We start from the raw sequence: 23581 nt of genomic DNA on the forward strand, positions 1-23581 counted from the left end.
TTTTTTTTTTTTAGGATTAATTATTCCTGACAATACTCCCATTTATGCTGGGATACAAATTTTGAGGTTAGTTACCTATAACAATGTATATGCCTTATATATTGTAGAGGTAGTAAGAAAATATCTAATTGGTTAATAGCTTTATTGTTATTGATTAATAACAATAAAAATATTACACATCTTGGAATGTCATGGTCTTACAGAACCAAATAGCTAGAAATCTGTTCATAAAATCTATTTGAATGACACTAGTGTTTTAATGTGGAAAATAGAAAACAAGATGAATAGGAGAGAAACATTTATTTATCAGCTATACTGTGAATATTATTTTTAGACAATCAGATATAGACACTTTAAAATTCCACATTACTCAGAGATCCAAAGGCACAGACACAAGTGATTTATTGTTTTTAAAAAGTGACAAAAGGGAATATTAATTCTGAGAGATTTTTAATCAATTTAACACTATTATATACTAGAGAAAAAAAATTCCATAAACATTCCCTCACAAAGCTGGTAGTTTTATATTTACATAGTGCTTTACAGCAATTTTAAATGTTTATCTATAATACAATGTTACTTCAGAAAACATAAAAAATATAGTTTTTTAATAGTCATGCTCCCATTTTTGATGAAAGCTATTCAGTTCATCCTAATGTAGTTTAACACTTTAAAAATGCATGAGATATTACAGTCAGCTTTATAAATCTGCAAGACAGAGGCTGTCAGGCGGAACAGACAGAGGGCTCATCATCACTTATGTCCGAATCATCTTCATCAACTCCTTCAATCACTGATTTCTTCCCTTTACAACAGGATACAATTAATCCGATCAAGAAGACCTGTAAATTTAAATAAACTATACGTTATTTCCCAAATGTAAAGTCATTCAGAGAATACTGAATTTAAAATCCAATGGCATTACTATGCTACGAACAAGTTAAGGGTCAGATAATGCCTGGGATACCCATACTTACCCCAAGAAAGGCCCAGTTACCAAAATAGTAGGCAGCACTAAAGAACCAGAACTTGTGGAGGAATAGGTAGGTCCGGGTAACAGTACACTGATCTATAAAAGCAAATAAAAAACTATTGTGAAATAATTTCTCTTTTGAAAGGAACTATTAATACTATATCTGAAAAGTTATTAAAACTAATAACCAAGGTCAAACAGTCAGTAAATATTAGAGATGACACTGAAATCGAGGTCTATCTCCAAAGCCCCTTCTTTCAATCCCCTATTATAGTTTGAATTACCGACTAATACAGCATATTTTTAAAAACAGATGCCACCAATGTAATCCTGGCTCTTATGTATAAAAAAATTATATTGGTAGTTCAATTTATTTAAAATAGAAACAGCATTTTAACCAGGAGTGTCAGACATGTTCTAAAACAAAACAGGTAAAGTTTTCCTAATGAACATTAAAAGAAAAAGACTATCAGATGTGGTAGTAGTAAGCTGCACTTTCCCAATTTTTAGAGCAGCTCAAACCTGAAAAATTCTTTGAGCTTTTCTTTTTTCTCCTAAAAAAATACAAAAATTATTACATACTGAACTTTAAGTAACATTGTAGCTTGAATTAAAAATAAATCATATACTTTTGTCTCCCCCCCAAAAAAATGTACCTCTTAAAGGAAAAGTGGCAGACTGGTTATTTTGATATTCGTGTCAGATGCCATACTGGTTTTACCCGAAGACTTTGTTTCTACCAGGTTACAAAATCCTCTATGTGTCTTGACATATATCGAGCAAATGATGTCTAAGAAAATACTTGTTTATTAAAACCATTCATAAAGGTCTGGGTGGCACAATATAATGTAACTGACTTGAAATTATATATGCTGCATTGAATATAGGATTCCAACCTCACAAATTTCAAAGGGCCTTTATTAATTACAGAAGAAAATCCTTGCCCTGGCTGGTGTGGCTCAGTGGCCTGAGTGGTTCAGTGGCTTGTGAACCAAAGTCCTGGGTTCAATTCCTGGTCAGGGCATGTGCATGGGTTATAGGCTAGGTCCCCCACTGGGGATGTGGGAGAGGCAACTGATCTATGTTTCTCTCACATATCATTGATGTTTCTCTCCCTCTTTCTCTCTCCCTTCCCCCCTCTCTAAAAATAAATGAAATCTTTTTTTAAAAAGGAAAAAAAAGAGAAAATCCTTATCTTACAAAGTAATTTCTTTTCAGTCTATTAATTACAGAGGAGATTATGATTTCTGCATATTTTTATCCAAAATGCACAGTGGTAAAAAATTTTACATGCAATTAGGAGACCAACATCATATGCTATTGCTAAGAAAATACACTGTTGATTTCTAATTTTATAAACTCTCTTCTTAGTTTCAATAAATAAATACTATTTTCTCTTAAAATGTCAAATTGAAGGGAATTTTGTAGTCCAGTTCACTACACAAAGGATCTAATACACTTTATTTTTTGGCTGTCACATGGTTTTCTGAAAAGTAACATTTAGATTATATTCTCTCAAAATATAAGACCAGCTATGTAAAGCTTTAGATATTATGGAAATATTTAGATACTCTAAATCTTACCTATTCTAACTCCTTCCACTTTACTTCAATATTTACTTCTATTGCTCAATACTAAACTGTACAAAGCAGTTTAATAGAGAAGCAACTTCTTTTCATATGCAAGGACCATGGATCTAAAGCTAACCTATTGATACTTCAAGGGCCTCCTTCATATTCTTTGCTCTCTTTCTCAACAGAAAAATCTAGAATGAATATTCAGGCTCCCTAAGAAAAAACAAAAAGGCTTGATGTAGCAGTGGCTGAACAAATGTTTCCCTCCTCTCCTACAGTGAACAGCACCCAAGATTACACTGGGAGTTCAGTCAAGCAGCAGAGACTCCCAGACAGGACACTCGTTACTCATTTATCCTGCTCTCACTGCATGTTATTCTCACCTCCATTACAGATCTTTCTTCATAGCAATATGCCACTTCAAATAAGCACTTTTTCAATTAGATAAGCCTGTGTATTCCAAAGAACCTATCAGAGTGCCTGACACTCAATTATTATTGAAGCAAACCAAATTTCTAAAGAACAAACTGACAGTGACCAGAGGGGGTGGGTGGGGGAGAGCAGGGGATAATGGGGGAAAGAAGGGGAGGGGTCAGGTCAAAGAACATGTATAAAGGACTCATGGACAAGGACAACGGGGAAGGGTGAGAGGACTGAACGTGGCAGGTGGGCGTGGGTAAGGCAGGGGAGAATAATGGGGAAATAATGGGGACAACTGTAACTGAACAATAAAAAAATTCAAAAAGTTAAAATGAAAAAGAAATAAAAAGGGGTATTTTATTTAAAAATTATATTACTAAATAATATATTTTCCAATTCTTTTGACTAAAATCTGACAAGATTCCATGGGTGTCAAAATAAGACATTTGCATGTGTTTCAAAAATGAAAGTATAATCCTGGCTGGCATAGCTCAGCGGATTGAGTGCGGGCTTCGAACCAAAGTATAGCAGGTTCGATTCCCAGCCAGGGCACATGCCTGGGTTGCAGGCCATGGCCCCCAGCAACTGCACATTGATGTCTGTCTGTCTGTCTGTCTCTCTGTCTCTGTCTCTCTCTCTCTCTCTCTCTCTCTCTCTCTCTTTCCCCTCTCTCTTTCTGTCTCCCTTCCCTTTCTAAAAATAAATAAATAAATAAATAAATAAATAAAATGAAAGTATAAGATGTCCAGCATAGTGAAGTCTTTGACGAGCTCAGACTGTGACAGACTTGGTGTCAAATACCATTTGGCCACTTCTCTGGCCTGTGAGTGGGCACCAGAGTTTCTTACAGGGTCATTCTAAAGAACAAACGAGGTACAGGTGTCCTTTGGTAAACACAGAGGATTGGTTTCAAGACCCCTGCAGATACCAAAATCTGAGATGCTCAAGTCCCTTATATAAAATGACACAGTATTGCATATAACCTGCATTTGCATGTAGGCTACAGCAGGGTACACCTACACCTCACTTCAATCACATGGATTCTGCACAGTGCTCACCACATGGCAAATTCAGGTTTTGATTTCAGAACTTTCAATGGTATTTTTTTGAAAATATTTTTGATCTACAGATAGTTGAATCCATGAATATGAAAACACAAATAAAGCCAACTATATATCAAAACCCTCATGCAAAGTGACAGTTAAGATTAATTTTCTTCTTTATTTCTTTCAGGGTATAACTAACCCATGTTAAAGAACACAATTCTCAAGAGATCCTCAAATGTTAGCAAGAAGAACAACTAATCTGAAGATTTTAAAAGTGCACATCCAAGAACAGTATGAAAAATAATTACTTAGGCATTAGTATGATGACTATTTTGTACATGTTCATTATTTTTCTTTCTTTAAAATCAAAACAGATACAAATGAATTTATTGAAATTCAAATGTGTATAATTTAGTAACAGATAACCTGCTAAATAGTTATATACCTTTAAATAAAAATAACCAATGTGAATGTTTCAAAAATGAAGACAGACTGTGGCTTATAAAAAAATGCCCATTTACAATTATTTAAAAATCAAGAACAGTATCTCCCATTGTTTAGGCATGACATGAGCTCCACTATACAAGTATAAACTTGTTTGAAAAAAATCACTCACCCTTCTAAACACTGTTAACACTATAAACTTTAAAAGTAAAATTTTTATTACTCATTTTCATACTTAAAGATATTTGGGAAGTCAGAGCTTGACTAAATTCAAAATTTCAGGGCCAGATCAGGGATTACAAGTAAAGATGGAGCTGGCAGAGCAAGTAAATGTAAGTGATTTTTCCCAGAGGTCTAATAAGCCACTCAGTGACATTTTAAATTGCCTCAGACCCACTGATTCTTTTTCCACCACTCACACATACACACTCACACAAACCAAGTATTTTTTCTATCCCATTGTTTTTCTATCACATGTCCACCATTTTAACATAGATTTAATACAAGCCTTCTAAAATAAAAAGGTAAAATCATTGTTAGTGTTCTGCTTTACTGTTGAAAAAAATGACACTAGACCATAAATCCACACACCCAGTATGTATCAGTTTTTTACAGTTATCTTTATATGTACATATGTTTACATTTAGTGTCATGGCCATTGAAGAATTTTGGTTAATAAGTCCCACACATATATTTTATACTCTGGCAAAGATTCCACAGTGAAAAATGGAGGGGAGCTTCCTTCCTTACCATCTGCCATCTTCCAGCTGCTTACCTGAATCACATATATCTAGGAGGTGTTTCTACAGTTATCTACAAAAAGTTAAGTGAGTATTTTGAACTTTGACCTTCAAAATAAATTTAAGTTGCTGGATGTTTCATCTAGGGACTGTGTTCTAAAATCAGAAGTGCTCAGGAGACTTCTGACTGTTGCTCCACAAAACACATAAAAGTTCCAATTAAACTAAAGAGTACAGTTAACAATAGAAAAACTAAAAATAGGAGCTCAGATGAAAAATTTCTCTTCTAGTCACAAGATGGCCATACAAAATAAAAATAAAAAATTTAAAAGCCTAGAAAATGCATTGCGAGAACACGAATAAAATCAGACTTTTGAATCATGCTACTACTACACTTCCTCCATATCTTCTCACTTATCATCAAACTAGATATGTAACCAAGTGCAAATAAACCATTACTTTCAGGTAATAGCAGCATTTATAAATATACCTAATGAATGTTATATTACATAGTTCATTTTTCCTTTTAGACTACTAGTATGTCATTGTTGATGTATTCTGATTGCTACTAAGACAGCTTTAGTTATTAATTATGATAAATGCACCTTCTATTTTAAATATATTTGTTAAAAACAGCATTTTGTGGTGATTTAAGCTACAATTAAGTCATCATCATGTTATATCTTCACTTGAAATCAACTTAGAATTACACTCTATATCTGTGCTTTATTTATAAAATCAATCCTTATATTATATATGCATATACAGAGAGGCACTTGAGAAAACTCATGTGCAAATACATTTTAAAGCAAGTATTTTGTTTGACGAGTGACAAACTGGCAGGAGGCACTGGACTATTTAGAATGTCACTTCATTTCTCATGCTTGTCCATGATTATGCAAACTTTGGTTTCTGATCAGGGTCTTACTGCTATCGAATATTTATATTTAACCGTATACTGGCTAAAGAATTTGGATGATATTGTGACATGATTAGAAATTATTTATCAAATAATTTAAGAAAGGGAATTACATGAGTGGAATGTAGCTTGACAGTGAGAACTAAGTGTAAGAGGTTCACCAAATCAGAAGACACTCCAAATGAAAACACGAGCTGTCACAATAGAGAGGAAAGTTGGATCTAAGAGGTGTTTGGAAATGAAACCCTAATTAATCATAGGTTTTACTGTCAAATGAGTTTATAGCCTATGAAATATACATACATACAAAGATTTGAGAAACTAGCAATATACATCCAAATAAAAAAAGGGAGGGCAAATAAAAATTAAAATACATAATAAAATCAAAGTTATATATTTACCTTAACATTTAACAAATGGCATACAGCTAAATCAATGTTTTGCTAAAGCTTACTGCAGAAGCTGGGTAAAAAGAAAAGACTGTTGAACATCAAAAACCATAGAAATTCTAAAAGAAATAGTTTTATTATATAGGTAAAAATGAAAAATGTGTCTTTTATTTTACAGAAAAAACTAAATGGATTTTTTGGCCACCCAATATAAATATAAAAGTTGTATCAGGTCAATAAAAATAGCACTTGCCAGATTTTTTTGCACTAAAGAATGAGTTTTACAGTGATTATTTTTAAGAGCTAGCATAGTTTGTGTTTGGCTCTGAAAGTTAAATTTAAAGTGTTTCTAAAGTGCTGAAATATGTATTGCTTCTTTAAGAAAAAATACTCCTAGTTACATCTGTATTATAATTGGCCATCTAAAACTTAGAGAAGGGAGTTACAGAGGCAGGCACTAGCACCTCACCTATAGAAACAACCTCGAACTGTATCAGTGAACTCGAAATTAATGAGATTTATTATTTACTAGTCTAATTGCCCTAGGCCAGTCAAATATCAAACAATTATTTTCCGTTTATCTTTTTTTTTAATAAAATAACAGTAGTTTAAGGGGTTTGGTAGAGAATATTAAAATTAGAAACAGAAAACTGACATTTCATTCTTGAGTCTGCCACTTATGTACCATGAGATTCTGGGTGAGTCATTAACTTCTAAGTATTGAAGTCTTTGTAAGTGACATTGACATAGTATCTGCTTGTGGTAGATAGTGACAGGATAGACTGACCTTCTGAGAATTAAATTTAGAAAGAAATCTACATGTGATTAAAAAAATGAAAGGTAGATGTTTTTAAGAGTTAGTAACCTTAAGTAAGAACCTATAAATATGAGTAAGTGGCTGAGAAGTTTCACAAAATTACCTAGGGTGGCTTTGGAAAATCCAGAAAACTTGAAAACTTATACCTAATTAACTTCACTCTATTGTCTTAGTTGAACTTTTTGCAAAACAATCAAAATGTCAGCTAGCAAAGAACTTCAACACCAAGTAACTTTCTAGATCTCAAGGAAAAGCAGGAAAAATGGTGCTCTGATCAATACTCAGTTTTCTGGTCTGAATGGCAGCAGTGGACACAACACATCAGGCTGTTGCAGCTGGTGGTTCCAGCCAGTATCAGTGAGGCCCTTTTTCTGACTACGTCCCACCTAGAACCTATGGGACAATAAATTTGGCTTTCCATACGTATACTTTGATGACCGCTGCTTCACAACAGTTAAACTAACAGCACTGTGTAGAGTGGATTAGAGTGGAGCGCTAGTTGAAAGGTACAGCAATTCATGTGAGATGTAATTCAGATGAGACGTGTGGGTTGTTGTGGAAACAGACTCTGCATCCCTTAGACACTGCTGAGGTGTGGAGAAAGAGTGAATGAAGGTAACTGTGCTTTGAAGAATAGTGCAAGAAACAGTGAAGTCAGTAAGTATACTCCAAAGTCATTTTGTGCTGTCTTCCCCAAGAACTATGCATTTTAAACACTTTCATACGCACATTACCAAAATAAGGCAAGGCTCTGTATATTACTTTCATAAGATTGGGCTCATTTAGGGCTACCCCTAGATAGCTAACAGGCTAACATCTTTATTTTGCTTTAGTCCTTGACCATGAGGTAATGTCCTAACGCTACAAACCACATATTACAACTATGTACATGCTTTCAGCTAGAACAGAAACCTAATGAAAAAGTGTGCAATGACCAAAAATGGGACTGAGAAATTATTAGGTTATTTTACTAGTTCTCAATTTATGAAGGAATACCAAGAACAAAACAAGAACAGACTCAAAATTTTTAAAAAATAGAAAAGAAAGTATAACCTTATTAGCTGCAAATAGATTTTAAGGACAATTATTCTAGATAATATCAAAAGTAGAATGTAAAATATTAAGCAACATTTTCTAATTAAGACTCTAAAAAACACAGCATCTAAACTCTAAAAAACCAGGGCATCACCCTTGATCTCTCTCACGTCCTACCCTAAACTCCTCAGCATATCATACCAGCTCTACCTTCAAAATACACCCAGAATCTGATCACTGCTTGCCACTTTCACCACTACCATAAGCTCTCCCTGGATACTGCAAAAGCCTCTTGTCAACTTACTTTTGTCCTTGATTTACTATGATCTGTCTCAGGGGTTGGCAAGCTAAAACCCAAATGGGTAAATTTAGCCTAGCACTTGTTTTTCTAGGTTTTACTGGAACACAGCCACAGCCATCCATAATGTACTGTCTACAGCAGCTTTTGTGTTGCAATGACAAAGGGGAAATAAGGATATCAAAAATTATCACAATTCTAACAAAGCTGATTTATCCTCATCTTATAAACTAATCTAACTATCTTTAACTTTCCCATGTCCACCCCCAAATTTGCGGACTATAAAACAAAAGACCACACAGTACTTTTTAAAGGCTACTGCCCCATGTTCTTGAGTTTGAGGGGAAGAATGATGTACATTTTCTGAACTGGACCTTCTTGTTACAAAATTCTAGAAAGTTAAAATTATTAGCTTCACTTAATACAAGGTAGGAGGTATTAAATTAATAATCCACATTTAAACCTGTCTTTTAAACAAACGCAGAGTCAAGGACTGTTTTTATTTCAAATTACCTTTATGGACCATCTACTTGGGCACATAGGCACCACAGGAGATACAAACAAATACTGTATCACAAAGCACCGATGTACTTTTTAATCTCAATGCTTCAGGTTTAGTTTCTAATGAAACCCATTGACCACCTTCATTTTTAGCTTGTTAAAATTCGCTTTCATTAATATGAAGATTTCAGATAGTTGTTAGGGGTAGGGTTGGGGGGCTGAGTGGGGCAGTGGAGGGACTGAACAAAAAAGAAAAAAAAAACTCATGGACACGGACAATGGTGTGGTGATTGCCAGGGGAGGGGGAGAGGTGGCAGGAAGTAAAGGAGGGTATAGGGAGGATAACTGGTGACGGGCAGAGACTTGAGGGGGTGGTGAACACACAACAGTGTACAGTTGGTGTGTTGTGGAATTGTGCACCTGAGACCTGTATAATTTTGCTAACCAGTGTCACCCAGTAAATTCAATAAAAAGGGAAAAAATTAAAAAATAAAAATGTGTAACCGGAAAAAAAGAACATTTTATTTATAACTGTATAAATGAAAAATCAAATGTCAGCTATTATAGTAACTCCTTTAATAACACTGGTTTTAAATAGAAGTCTCTCCTACAAAACACATTTTTTCAACTTTTTTTTTTTTTTTACTTAGAGGTCAAAGCATGGGTTGGAGAGTAAAAAATTAACCTGAATGCATTGTTAGTGACAGTGTTAAGTGCTGGAGTAGTATTGCTTATTTACTTAGATTTCTAAATAAAATTTCCTTGAAACCTCAGAAGTTCAAGTAGAAATATTCCATATTCTAAGAAAAAGATGGTATCAAGAATTAAGAATTTAGTTTTTTCAAAGTCTCAGTAACTATCTGCCAATCCTACTTTCAACAAACTATAAGGAAAAAAGTCCTCTCTAAAATCAGTATCTGCCCTGGCTGGTGTGGCTCAGTGGACTGAGAACCAGCCTATGAACCAAAAGGTGGCAGGTTTGATTCACAGCCAATTGATGTATCTCTTGCACACTGCTGGTCTTCTCTCTCTTTCTCCCTTCTTTCCCCCTCTCTCTAAGAAGTAAATAAATAAAATCTTTTAAAAAATCAGTATCTATGTGGCAGATGAATGCCACTATCTTGTCTCATTGCTTTTAACCATAAAAAGGCCTAACAATGTTTTTTAACTATAAAAACTATTAACAATGAAAGAAATACAGTAAATATTTACTTATCTTTACTTGAAATTTCATTTTCCTGAGGTACAGCTAGACTTTTAGATGATTTATGCCACAAAAGCATAAAAAAGAATTAATAAATACATTCTTCCACCTCCTATATATGACATATATATTTTTTTATGTTAAAGCATATAAAGCTATATCCTTACATATATTGTATGTGGCATAATTTCAAGTATCCTCATCTATGGGTAATACATTCTTCCACCTCCTATATATGACATATAAATATTTTTATGTTAAAACATATAAAGCTATATCCTTACATATATTGTATGTGGCATAATTTCAAGTATCCTCATCTATGGGTAAACATCCAGTTGTTTCTTTTTGTTTGCTATTTCTGATCTGACCATGATGAGTCTTGGAAACTGGTTAGCTTTTAGAAAAACCAAGAAAGTATGAATACGATTTCAAGGTTTCCATCTAAGGAAATGTTTAAGACAGGGAAAAGGAACAGAACTTCTTCCACCCCCTGATATGAGGATAAATGGAAGAGGAAAGGAAAGTCCAATCTTGGTTTTGAGGGGTTGACAGGACATGCACTTCCACACAGCTAAACTAGTTGGCAGTTAGAAAATAAGACAGACATTTAAGATTCTGATACTTGATTAAAATATTGAATCCCCTCTTATTCGGCAGCACAGTTAGGCTTCTTCACTGTCAACTGTCAATTCTGCAAACCACCACTAGCAATCCTCACTGTTCTGGTGTAGCTAAGCTTATTTAGACGGCAATGAGGGAGTATAAGAAAGGGAAAGACAGGGAATAATTATAAGGCTTATAAGGTTGGAGTGGGCTGCGCCACTTTAATCAATATCTTACAAGGTGGGGAACTGGTTAGAATTGAACTAAATTTACAAGTTTTGGATTGATGGACACAATGTAATGAGATATCTTGAAACAAGTCTTACTGAGCAAGTAATCTTGATAAATAAACTATTTTTTTTTTTATTTCCTGGAGTAAGCAGATAAATGACTTTTGCTTGTTCTCAGTATTATTTAACCTATGGGCTGGGAAGTGAGTCTGTGTCCAGAACTGGTCAACATTAGCGACATCATTTTGGTGTCAGTTCCCCACCTTTTGTGGGATTAAAGCCCTTTAAAATTTACTGTTCGGTACTGGGGAATAGTTTAAGACTTTAGACAGTCTATTAGAAATTTTAAAATATGCTACTTGTCCATATGGAATGGACAACATGGTGGAGTTAACAGAGTAAATCTGGAAAATGACCAGAAAGAAGAAATCTAGGTTGCTGACACTACCACAAGAAACTACTTAGATCACAAAATTCACCTGTTTCAGCTCATAGTTTTCAAAGCAAAAGGTTCACATACAATAGAAAAAATGATCTATTGAAAAATACAGGTGAAGAATTTATATAAAAATCTTAAATTGTTTAAGAAAGATGGAGTATATCACCAAATACAGAACACCATTTTGCATTTAAATTGGTGGGTTATTTATTTTACAATATTTTTTAAATTCTTCAGTAAATTTTAAAATAGTATATGCCTTTAGAAAAGAGGTTTAATTGCTGAAATTTTTAATGTTCTTTGTGGATCTAAACTGTTCTGTATTCCTCAGAATGTAATGTGCCAAGTGTATGGTTCAGTGGAAACACAATTCTTGATTTGACTTAAACTTTTGTTAATCTCTTGTGCCCCAGGCCCTTGAAGTCTGCCCTGCTCATAGTCTGAGCTCCTTCCAGAACAACCCCTTCTGGCTGACCTCAGGGAAAAACATTCACTGATTATCTCACCCTGTAACTAACTGGTTCTTTCTGGCCTTGTTTTCTTCCTGGAGAAGAAAAGCCCCTTTCTGTCTCACCTTTGAAACGTTTGAAGATGTCATAGTCAGAGAGTTCTCCCTATTGCAATAGTCCCCCTTTTCCTATTGTAATAATATCTTTGAATAGTCTCTCCATTTTCATTTGCCAAACCGCAGCTCTTGAAATAGTTGATCATTCTTCCTTGCGCTTACAGGAAACTACATTAATCTATTTTTCCTCCTATCTCACTGGTTGTTCCTTCTTACTTCCCCTTTGCTAGTTGCTCTTCTTTTTAACCTCTTAACAATGAACAGTCACAGAACTTATTCTTGTACCTCTTCTTCACTTAAACTTATCTTGCTAATTTCTCACCTAATCTCACAGCTTTACTCCCCCATCTTCCCCTGACCAAGCCAGCATAAACTTCTCTGACCTCCACATCCAACCCAACTGCCGATATAAGATGTCCACCTGATATTTAATGAATGACTCAATCAAAAATATCCAAACCTAAACTCTGTTCTCCCTCAATGCATGAGTTAGGGAAAAAGATATGTAGAATTAAGAAAACATTCACTTTGCAAAAAGACTAAAGAGAACTTAGCCCAATAGCAAGTTTCTGAATGCACTTTAAAATGATCTCATACTAAAAATTACATTTATATGCAACTTAAAGTAATATCTATGTACTTTTAGTTTACAAGCCACTTAACATGTGGCATTCTTAAAATCTATTTAGAAAGCATGGTAAAAATCCCAGACAAAAACTACATGAAGATAAGGAATTTCCCTCATTGTTAAATCTTTTCACTTAATTCTCTACTACTACAGCCCATATTACCCTACTAAAACTTCGTCCTTCAGATATGTCCTCCCATTGTGTGGGTTGTCTTTTTATTTTGTTGATGTTTTCCTTTGCTGTGCAAAAAGATTTTAGTTTGATGTAGTCCCATTTGTTTATATTTTCTTTTGTTTCCCTTGCCTGGGGAGATATACCCCATAAAATATTGTTATAAGCAATGTCCAAGATTTTGCTGCTTATGTTTCCTTGTAGGATTTTTATGGCTTGGGGTCTAACATTTAAGTCTTTGATCCATTTTGAATTTATTATTGTGTGTGGTATAAGAAGGTGGTCTAGTTTTATTTTTTGCACATATATCTGTCCAATTTTTCCAATACCATTTATTGAATAAACTATCTTTAGCCCATTGTATGTGCTTGCTACCTCTATTGAATATTAATTGGCAATACATCTGATAAGACATTAATATCCTAAGTTTATAAAAATTTACAAAACAACACCAAAAAAAAAAAAAACAAACAACCCAATTAAAACTTGGGCAAAAGACCTGAATAGACACTTCTCCAAAGAGGACATACAGATGGCCAACAGACACTAATCATCAGAGAAATGCAAATTAAAACCACAATGAGTTATCACCTCACACCTGTCAGATTGGCTATCATCAATAAATCAATAAACAATAAGTGCTGGCAAGGAGAAAGAGAAACCGTTTTGCACTGTTGGTGGGAATGTGGATTGATGAAGGCACTGTGGAAGCAGTATGGAGATACCCCCCAAAATTAAAAATAGATCTGCCTTTTGACCCAGCAATCCCACTTCTGGGAATGTATTTGAACAAACCCAAAACACTAATTTGAAAGAACATAAGCACCCCAATGTTCATTGCAGCATTATTTACAATCACCAAGATCTAGAGGCAGCCCAAATGTCCATCAGTAGATGAGTGGATAAAACAGCTATGATACATTTACACAATGGAATACTGCTTGACTGTAAAAAAAGAAAATTTTATCCTTTGTGACAGTATGAATGGACCTGGAGAACATTATGCTAAGTGAAATCAGCCAGTCAGAGAAAGACAAATACCATATGATTTCACTCATATGTGGAATCTAATGAATAAACTGAACTAATGAGCAAAATAGAGACTCATAGATAGAGAGCAGGATGACAGCTGAGGGGTGAGGGGAGGTTAAGGATGGAAAGGATGAGCCAAAAGGAAAAAGGACTCATGGACAAGAACAATAGTGCGGTGATTGTCAGGGGAGGAGGGGAGTATAAGGGGACAAATGGTAATGGAGAAAAATACAATAAAATACAATTTTTTTAAAAAAGCTTCATTCTTAAAAGTTTAAGATTTGCTAGTTGCTAAATCTGTCCTTGAAGCTCTGATACTCCTGACCTTTGGACACACACGCTCTTGGACACTATAATGTTATAGCATTCTGGTTTCTCTCTTGCTTCCTAGACTCTCATGTTTCTCCAATAACCTTGTAGCTTCTAGTTTGCCTTTATATTATCAGTGAATTTCATTCCTTCATAGTTTGAAATGATTACTTCCTTTATATTAAAAAAGCGGTAATGCCATTTTATTTTTAAAATTTAAAGGACAGATGATGCAAACAAAACACTAAAATGTTAAATGTAGAAAAAAAGACACTCAGAATTAGGACACTTGCATTAAAGTCATCTCATACTATCTGTGAACTTTTAATTTCTGTGTTAGGATCTTAGTTTCTGCATCTGACAAAAGGGGGATTAACTATTCAGATGACCTTCTACAGGTTCTGTTTTCTTATTTTCACATTCTAGTTTATATTTTTAAAACTGTTTATAAATTACGTGTCTCTTTATGGCCTTTATTCCCATTTTTATAATTCTTATACAGAAAATGAAAGGGAAAAACATTCTCTATCTCTGACATAATATCTTAGATCAATGTTTTCAGAAGAATAGGTTCTAGAGGTTCTGTGGAAACAGGTCAACCTGTTTACTGCTGTCAAAGGTAAAACAGCTTGGCAAACAAGTTTTATTTATAGAGGAATGTATTTTGAATCATTCACAGGCTTGTTTATTCCAGAACTTAGTGTTCAACCATTTTCCAAGACACTGATGTGCATTTTACTTTATTAATTTTTCCTTAACATTAGTTATTTAAAATAATTATCACTTTTCCCCTTTGTACTTCCTATATATGATTATCTTGCACTAGCATTTTAGTTTTCAATCTGCTTAAATAATTCATGTACTTTAGCTTAACACATCAGTTTTTATTCAAGCATCATCTACTAACTTGAGTCATCTTAAAAAAACATTTGTCCTTGTAAAATTAGATCCTAAAGTTAAAATCTAAAGTTATATATCATTTGATTATTCTAAGTCTATCTATACATATGAACAAATATACTTCATCAGAATAACCTCCCCAAAATTAAGTTTGATATATACATATCATTTCATTCCCACTTTAATATACAAATAAGAAAACAAAAGTTTCTTATTAGGGTGATAACTGTTAAGTTATACAAATGTCTGGTCACCATGTTGTATGCCTAAAACTAATATAAATGGTAAGTCAATTATAACTGATAAATTCTAAAAATAAAAGCAATACAAGTTTACTTCAAGAAGAGTTAAAAGAAACAGAACAGGAGAAGACTTTGGATTCATGAATTTTAAAAAATGATCATTCAAAACATATTACCTTGCTTTGTCCCTCACTGTACTCCCCAAATATGTAATGCTCCCGCCACAGTTGGCTGTTACAATAACTTGCCAAATATATACATGTCTGTATGCCTGGTTAATGAAGGTTTTTTTCAGCTTAGAATATCCTCAGTGTTTTCAGTTTGTTTACTTAGATTTATTTTATGCTTCTGGGCTCAGTTAAAATGTTCTGGGCAGAATAAATCATTATCCCCTTTTTATTTCCTACAGTATTTCACTTATAATTTCAACACAGCTTGCTATTTACTTTTCCTGCTATTACCATTATTTATTTTCAGATCCAAATCCATTAAGCTGCATGCTTTCGGAAGGCAGGGGCTGTAAGTGTTGACACTTACACTTTCTCTGACACTTTCCCTCCAAAAATCCACCCCAGTACTTACAATGGCTGTTATGTTTCCCCATTAGGGAACAATGATCTTCCATCTTCCTATTTTGACTCAAATAATTATGCCTATTTATGTTACTTTTAATAACTCTGTTTTTTAAACTATTTTATTCCCATTAACACAGCAGATTAAGTAGCAATTAGAGAATATAAAACTAGAAATGCAAAGATCCTTTTGCTATAATGGCACATAAAATTTAAAATAATTTCTAATTTCCCCAGTTGACTCACTTTTTACATATATACTATGCATTACCTGTTAAAAGTAAATTAAGTATTCTCATTTTAAGAGAACTTTGTAAAGACAGTACAATAGGCATTCTTTATAAATTTGCTAAATTGTTCTATTCTTTAAGATGTTATTTTAAATACAAAGAACCTCAACTATTTTTAGGTGAATAATCCTCTTTTGAATGATAAACATTATACACTGAAAACTAGGGTTTCAGTAATCTTTTCCATATGTTTAATAAATGCCAGACAACACCAAGTATTTATATAAACATAATATTACTTAAAAATGTACTTAAAATTGATCAATATATGTAGTATTAGAAATCATGCTTTAATAGTTTTCAGAAATAATTTTAAGTATACCACTTAAACTATAAGTGAATTATAAGTAAATTATAATTTTTGTTTCTAAATCTAAAACTATTCTCCAAAATTATGTTATTTACAACAGACACACAACAAAGATGCCATCCAGTGCCACAGGTACTTATATTTATAGCGTCATCTACTCAAATCAAATGTTCCCACCAAAGTGTCACAAACAATAGTGTTGATTTTTATTCTCTGCATGCTGAGATTTTCTAGTTCATGTTTAAATAAATATTGTCACACGAGTCCATCACCACACATTCCACTCCATCTCCACCCATATATCAAATCTTGTACTTTAATTTGCTTCTTCATTTCTCTCCATCATTATTTTTATTTAAAGTATTCTCTTTAAAAATAATCTACCCTGCCACTCCAAATTCAATGATCATATTTCTATCATTCTCTTCCAACTATGCACAGGTAAAACTAAATCTGCAGATAAGACTGATAACAGAAAAAAGTTGAAAAATATAAATCAAATCCACAAACCTAAAGGGTATGTTTTTGTACTGCAAAGTAATATTTCAAAGGATAAGTCAACTGAAATGATTAAGTATTAAACAGTTCAAAGGAGGTCATTTTAAGCACTGTAAATTAGATTAGACTGAAAAAGAAAAATGCTGAGTGTGATTCATAAAAAAGTTATTGTCAAGTATCACTGGACTAAAGCTTATTGATCCGTAATACAAATTCACTCACCTAAAGGCATTTTTAAAGCCCATTTTACGTTAGGTGCAACATAATTCTGAAATCCTGATTTTTTGTTGTTGTTAAAGTTTCACTACTACTGCAAGAACTTAAACAGAATCTATTTTAGATCTTCAGGATCACTGTCCTCTTCAAAAATTACAAATCAACTCAACAGGAATTTTTTCATTCTACTTGCACTCAGTAAAAATGACAGCCCAAACATTTTAACGATGAACCCTATTTGTGAGGTACATGTATGCACATTTAAAAAAAAAAAAAAGTAAAAAATCAGGGACTAAAATCATTAAAAAGCAGAACTGGAAAGTCAAGTATATTTATACTAGAAATACTTTACTATTATTTCTTCAGGCAAAAAGAGGCATCCCTACCATATCTGTTTTTCCATATCTTGTCCTTTTCTCCCAGTTTCAGCCTTTGGACTCTGTGGTTGGTCACTTTATTCCCTACCTCTCACCTTGTCCTTTGCTTTCCATCCTACTTCAATCTTAAGTCACCTTCCTCAGACAACCTACGCACTGATGGAATATAATCATACAGATCTGCTCAACAAAAATATAAATTAATAATTTCATCTCTGTCCCTTGATATATTTATCTAGCTCTACTTTAGCTTCCTTTGGTCAGATCCCTCTTCCATTCACCTTCACAGTCTATCCAAAACTTTTGCTACTTTTTTCAATTTTTGTGCCCTCTACCCCTTCAGTTTTCAGCAGATGACATAAGCTTAACATTTCACAGAAAACTGAGGCAATCATACAGAAATGCCAACTTCTTGCCCACCCTCACTGAGTTCATTTCATTGCTTCCTTCCTTGCAATCTTGAAAAAGCATTCTTTTTTTCAAGTGTATTTTACTGCTCATGCTGTAACAGTTGTCCCAATTTTTTCTCTTTATTCCCCTCTGCCCTGTACCCCTGCTTCCACCAGCATTTCCCCACCTTAGTTTATGTCCATGGGTTATACATCTAAGTTCTTCGGTTCTCCATTTCTCATACTATTCTAAACCTCCCCCTATCTATTTTGTATCTACCAATTATGCTTCTTATTCTCTGTATCTTTTCTCCTATTCTCCCCCTATCCACCTCTCCACTGATAACCCTCCATGTGATCTCCATTTCTGTGATTCTGTTGCTGTTCTAGTTGTTTGCTTAGTTTGTTTTTGATTTTGATTTTGTTTTTTAGGTGTAGTTGTTGATAGCTGTGTTTGCTGCCATTTTGCTGTTCATATTTTTGATCATCTTCTTTTTCTTAGATAAGTCCCTTTAACATTTTATATAATAAGGGCTTGGTGATGATGAACTCTGCTAGCTTTACCTTGTCTAGAAGCACTTAATCTGCCCTTCCACTGTAAATGATAGCTTTGCTGAATAATCTAGGATGTAGCTCCTTGCCTTTAATGACTTTGAATACTTCTTTCCAGCCCCTTCTTGCCTGTAAGGTTTCTTTTGAGAAATCATATGATAGTCTTATGGGCACTCCTTTGTAGGTAACTGTCTCCTTCCTCTTGCTGCTTTTAAGATCCTCTCCTTATCTTTAATCTTGGCTGATGTCATTATGATGAGCCTTGGTGTGCTTCCTCTTGGATCCAACTTCTTTGAGACTCTCTGAGCATCCTGGACCTGCATGTCTAGTTCCTTTGCCAGACTGGGGAAGTTTTCCTTTATTATTTGTTCAAATAAGTTTTCAATTTTTTGCTCTTTCTCTTCTCCTTCTGGCACCCCTATGCTTTGGATATTGGAATGTTTAAAGTTGTCCCAGAGGTTCCTCAGCCTCTTCTCATTTTTTTGAATGCTTGTTTCTTCATTCTGTTCTGGTTAAATGTTTATTTCTTCCTTCTGTTCCAAATCCTTGATTTGAGTCCCAGTTTCATTCCCTTCACTGTTGTTTCCCTGTATGCTTTTCTTTATTTCACTTTGTAAAGCCTTAATTTCTTCCTTTATTTTGTGACCATACTCGATCATTCCTGTGAGCATCCGGATTACCAGTGTTTTGAACTCTGCATCTAATAGGTTGTCTATCACCTCGTCACTTAGTTCTTTTTCTGTAGTTTTGGTTTGCCCTTTCATTTGGGCCATATTTCTTTGTCTTGGTGCACCAGTCTGGATGAATGTTTCCTCTTTAACTCCTTCATTGCCAGATTTCCATACAGTTTGATTTCCTGGCAGTTCTGGTTGTTTTTTGTTTTTAAATTGGTTGTTATCCTTCTTTTGGTTGTGTAAAGAAGTGAAATGTATCTACCTACGCCTCCATCTTGGCCTTAACACCTCAGTCTGTGTTGATTTTCTTAATTATCATCTCCTCAAAAAATGAATTATATTGGCCCATCATTCATTCATCCTTTGATATATTTATGTGACTACTCCCACTCCATTAGTTTTATCCTGCCATCCCTAAGTCTCTCGTAATCTTAAAAAAAAAAAAGGCCTTCTATAGTTTCCATCCAATCCCTCTCAATCTCTAGAAAGAATTTCTATGAAGACTAATGTAAATAAACTCAGTCACTACTTTATATTCCTTTTTATTCAGTGCAATTAGTTTTTATCTCCATCATTAACATTTTTCGCACTTTTCTCTGTACCTTCTTTACCTGTTTTGCCCTTAGATTTTCCTCAGACTTCGAATCTTCATGCTCTTCTCACTATCTACCCTCAGAATTCCTTATATACACATCCAACTGCCTATATAAAATCTCCACCTGAATGTTCCCTATGGATCTCAAGTCACCTAATTATTTCTTACACTTTTCTCTGATCTTAGTATGAATTTTTATCTCAGCTTAGGGATACCAAAATTTATCAAACTATTCAGTAACAAGAGGGCCATTCTAGAACCTCCTATATCCCCTGTCACTACTCTAAGCAGTAAGAAATTACTTAAATTAACCCCATAAATTTCTTTCTTCACTTCACACCCTCATAACCACTGTTTACTTCAGGCTCTCAACATCTCTTTTGGGTTATTATAAATAACTGTCCCTGCAAATACCTCCCAGTTGATTTTTATGTTCTGGTCTCAATTCCTCAAATCCATTCTCTACATAACTGTTATAATTAAGTTACTGAAAATAAATCAAATCAGAACATCTACTTTATTATTTAAAACTATTGGCTCTTAAGTTACTTTCCAAGATCTTTTGCAATCTGACACCTAACTATGCAATCTCATTTCCTCCCTCTCTCCAACCCCCTACCCCCATAATGTAAAAAATGAAACAATATTGTCTTAAATTCTCTTAGATATATACCCATAGAGCTTAAGATCATTTGATCTGTGCATTTTGTTCCTCCACCTACAAGTCTTCTCTTGTTGCACATACCCGGTCAATTCTTTAACCCTGAAAGAATACAGGGGTTAAGAATAAAGATACAGCTCTGGTATCTCTTTTCCGAAGCCTTCTTTCTGACTACCATTCCACAGTGCTCTCCCTTCCAGGCAGAGTTCATTCTTTCTTCTTCTGGGCTATCCCTAAATTCTGTACCTATTCCTGTTACTCCATCATATTCTACAGTTGACCCTGCTAAAAAAAAAAAACTCAGAATTTATCTTTTTCATACTGACACCCATGAATGATTTATGAAGAAATATACTATATTTGACATATTACTTGACCCTGAAATAAAAGCATTTGAAAGGAGAGTAGGAGAAAACTTTGCAAATTTTGAAAGAATAAATACAGAATCTGTAATCAGGACAAAATATTATAATACTGAAAGAAAAAAATCACCTTAACATACAACATATTAGAGAAAAAAGTGATTCTCTAAAAACACACAGTTTAAGAGCACAGGATCACAGAGGTTTTTTCCAGAGTACACATGAGATACTTAGCAGAGTGTGTGGAGCACAATTATACATTTTTAAAACTTATTGTTGTTATTGCTAACATTATTAACTCAAGTAACTAGACTTAGATGAATTAAAAGTTGTTCTAGGTCACAGATCTTTGATCTTCGTCCTAAAAACTGTAGATTCTACCAAAACTTTTGAGTTTCTCAAGGAAAAAACCAATTAATTTAACAGTGACTTCTTGTACTAGTGAATGTGATAAGTAGTAACTACCTTCATTACTTCATAAGTAACTAATTTATAATGGCCTTTTCCCTAATTAAAATTATTATGTCACCAAGAAATTCTATTGAAGACACTTATCAATTTCTTTTTGCTAAGAGTTCCTTTGTCACATGTTAAAACAAATGCATCAAATGATTAATGGCAAAATGCAAGGCAATTCTTTTCTTACAGAGTAGTAATTTCTAAAACAGTTGGTAAGAGTTGCTTTATTTACCTTCAGGGGCATCTGCATCACATCTCTTTGGCACAGAAAGGGTTGAATTACCTTTATGGTCATTGTAAGTTATATTGGTCTGAAATATGAAAATATGGTTAAAATGTAATTATATTAAAATTATATTTTGATTCAAAAGTAATAACATTAACTTTATACTCTGTTTTCTATTAACTTACATCTAATATCCTAAAAGGTAAGTTTTAAGATAAGTTTAATGTGAGGACTTTTTTGCAACAGTCTTTAGGTCCTATGTTAAACAACAGAGCTTCTTCCCAGAGAAAGGGCCTATTTATTTTTCCACAGTGTAACAAGAAAAGAATATCTTTGTTTTATGCAAAAGCATGATCTTCATTTACAGAAAACTGTTTAAAAAGCATGCCCCAGAAAACTAGGTGCAGGGGATGAAGCAGGAAGAGAGTAAAAAGATCTAAGAAGGAAGATGGATTCAGGTGATCTAGCACTGTGGTTCCTGAGCGCAGGTCATTCCTATATCTCCATCATGATTGTTCTACCCACATTGTTACCTAACGTTTTTCAATCAACTTACTTTTCAATACTTAGCAATATTATGGGTGGTATTAATTGAAGATTTGATGTGCTAGTTAGATGTTTTTTCTTCCTAATTACATTTCAATACTTAGCAATATTATGGGTGGTATTAATTGAAGATTTGATATGCTAGTTACATGTTTTTTCTTCCTAATTACATGTCAAAGTAAAAAAGAATGGAGGAAGCAGCACAGGTTGAGTCAGATGTGGTCAAAATATTTTAAATTGTCAAAAACCCCAAACTAGCTACCCAATTACAACTAGGAATCTCAGCTGGTATCTGAAAGATCAGTATCAAGAAATCAGAGGTAAGAGAATACCCATCATGTTAAAAGAAAGCCCAGTTACCCACAAATGACATGTTTATAAAGCATCTCCTGTGAGATTAATGGTACTTATGAACATACATATTTTGCTCACCAAAACTTTTGGGGAACCACATTAATAAAATTCTTAAAATGTTATTTTAAAGGAAATGTTATAAGTTTTAATAAAGTGCTGAGATAATGCTTAGTAGCTTGGCACGATGGGATCTATTTAAAAATTATTTTAATAAAATTCAGTATGTTAGTTTTAAAAAGAATTGGTATGAAACAAATATAAGTATGTTCAAAAGTGGAATGAAAAAACAGCTTTGCCAAAATTAAATTTAATCTGATAAGCTAATATCTTATGCCAGCCTCCACAAATTAAAAACTGCTTTTAAATATCAGTATCTTTAAAATATCAAAATAGTGACGACTTCTGGTTAGGATGTCAGCATAGATAAGCATGGTTCACTTCCTACATAACCACATCAAAAAGACAACTAAAATATGGAACCACCATCACTCAGAACCATCAGAAATCATGTGAATGGAAGTCCAACAACAACAGAAGTAAAGAAACCACATCCATCCAGACTGGTAGGCGGGATGGAGATGCAGAATGGGCTGGTCCCACATCACAGGTGGTGGAAAGTATTTGGGAGGGATATTCGGAAGCGAGGAACCTTAGCCCCACACCAGGCCCCCTAGCCCAGGGTTCCAAGGCAGGAAGATAAGCCCCCACAGCTTCTGGCTGCAAAAAATCAGAAGGGATTGAGTTGGTAGAAGAAAGTACTAGAGTCCCAAACAGTTCCCCTTAGAGAACACACACACAGATTTATTCAGACTCAATCCCTCTGAGCTCTAGCAGCAGGGTAGCAGCTTGAAAGGCACCAGTGGTGTGCGTACAGGGAGGAAGTGAAGTGTCTGACATCAAGGTGAGAGCTGGGGGACAGCTTTCTCCCAGACAGAAGGTAGGCAGAGGGCAATGTTCCTTTTCTGAACACTCTCCCACAAAGCTATGGAGCCATAAGCTAGTGCAATTATCTGAGAC

General features: G+C 34.1%; 1 protein-coding gene across 1 annotated transcript in view; it reads right to left on the reverse strand.

Moving 5' to 3' along the window:
* Window positions 1-283: 283 nt before the first annotated feature.
* The window catches only part of LMBRD1 (LMBR1 domain containing 1), a 102681-nt gene continuing 79383 nt past the window's right edge, over window positions 284-23581 (reverse strand). The window contains exons 14-16 of the mRNA XM_045843262.1: window positions 21671-21749; window positions 978-1069; window positions 284-842 (exon numbers count right to left, since the gene is read on the reverse strand). Coding sequence (XP_045699218.1) covers window positions 726-842; window positions 978-1069; window positions 21671-21749 — 288 coding nt within the window. The 3' untranslated portion in view covers window positions 284-725. The remainder of the gene's footprint in view (window positions 843-977; window positions 1070-21670; window positions 21750-23581) is intronic.

The sequence above is a fragment of the Phyllostomus hastatus genome, unplaced genomic scaffold (genome assembly GCF_019186645.2).
Source record: "Phyllostomus hastatus isolate PE091 unplaced genomic scaffold, TTU_PhHast_1.1 phas_contig_40, whole genome shotgun sequence".
Lineage (NCBI taxonomy): Eukaryota > Metazoa > Chordata > Mammalia > Chiroptera > Phyllostomidae > Phyllostomus > Phyllostomus hastatus.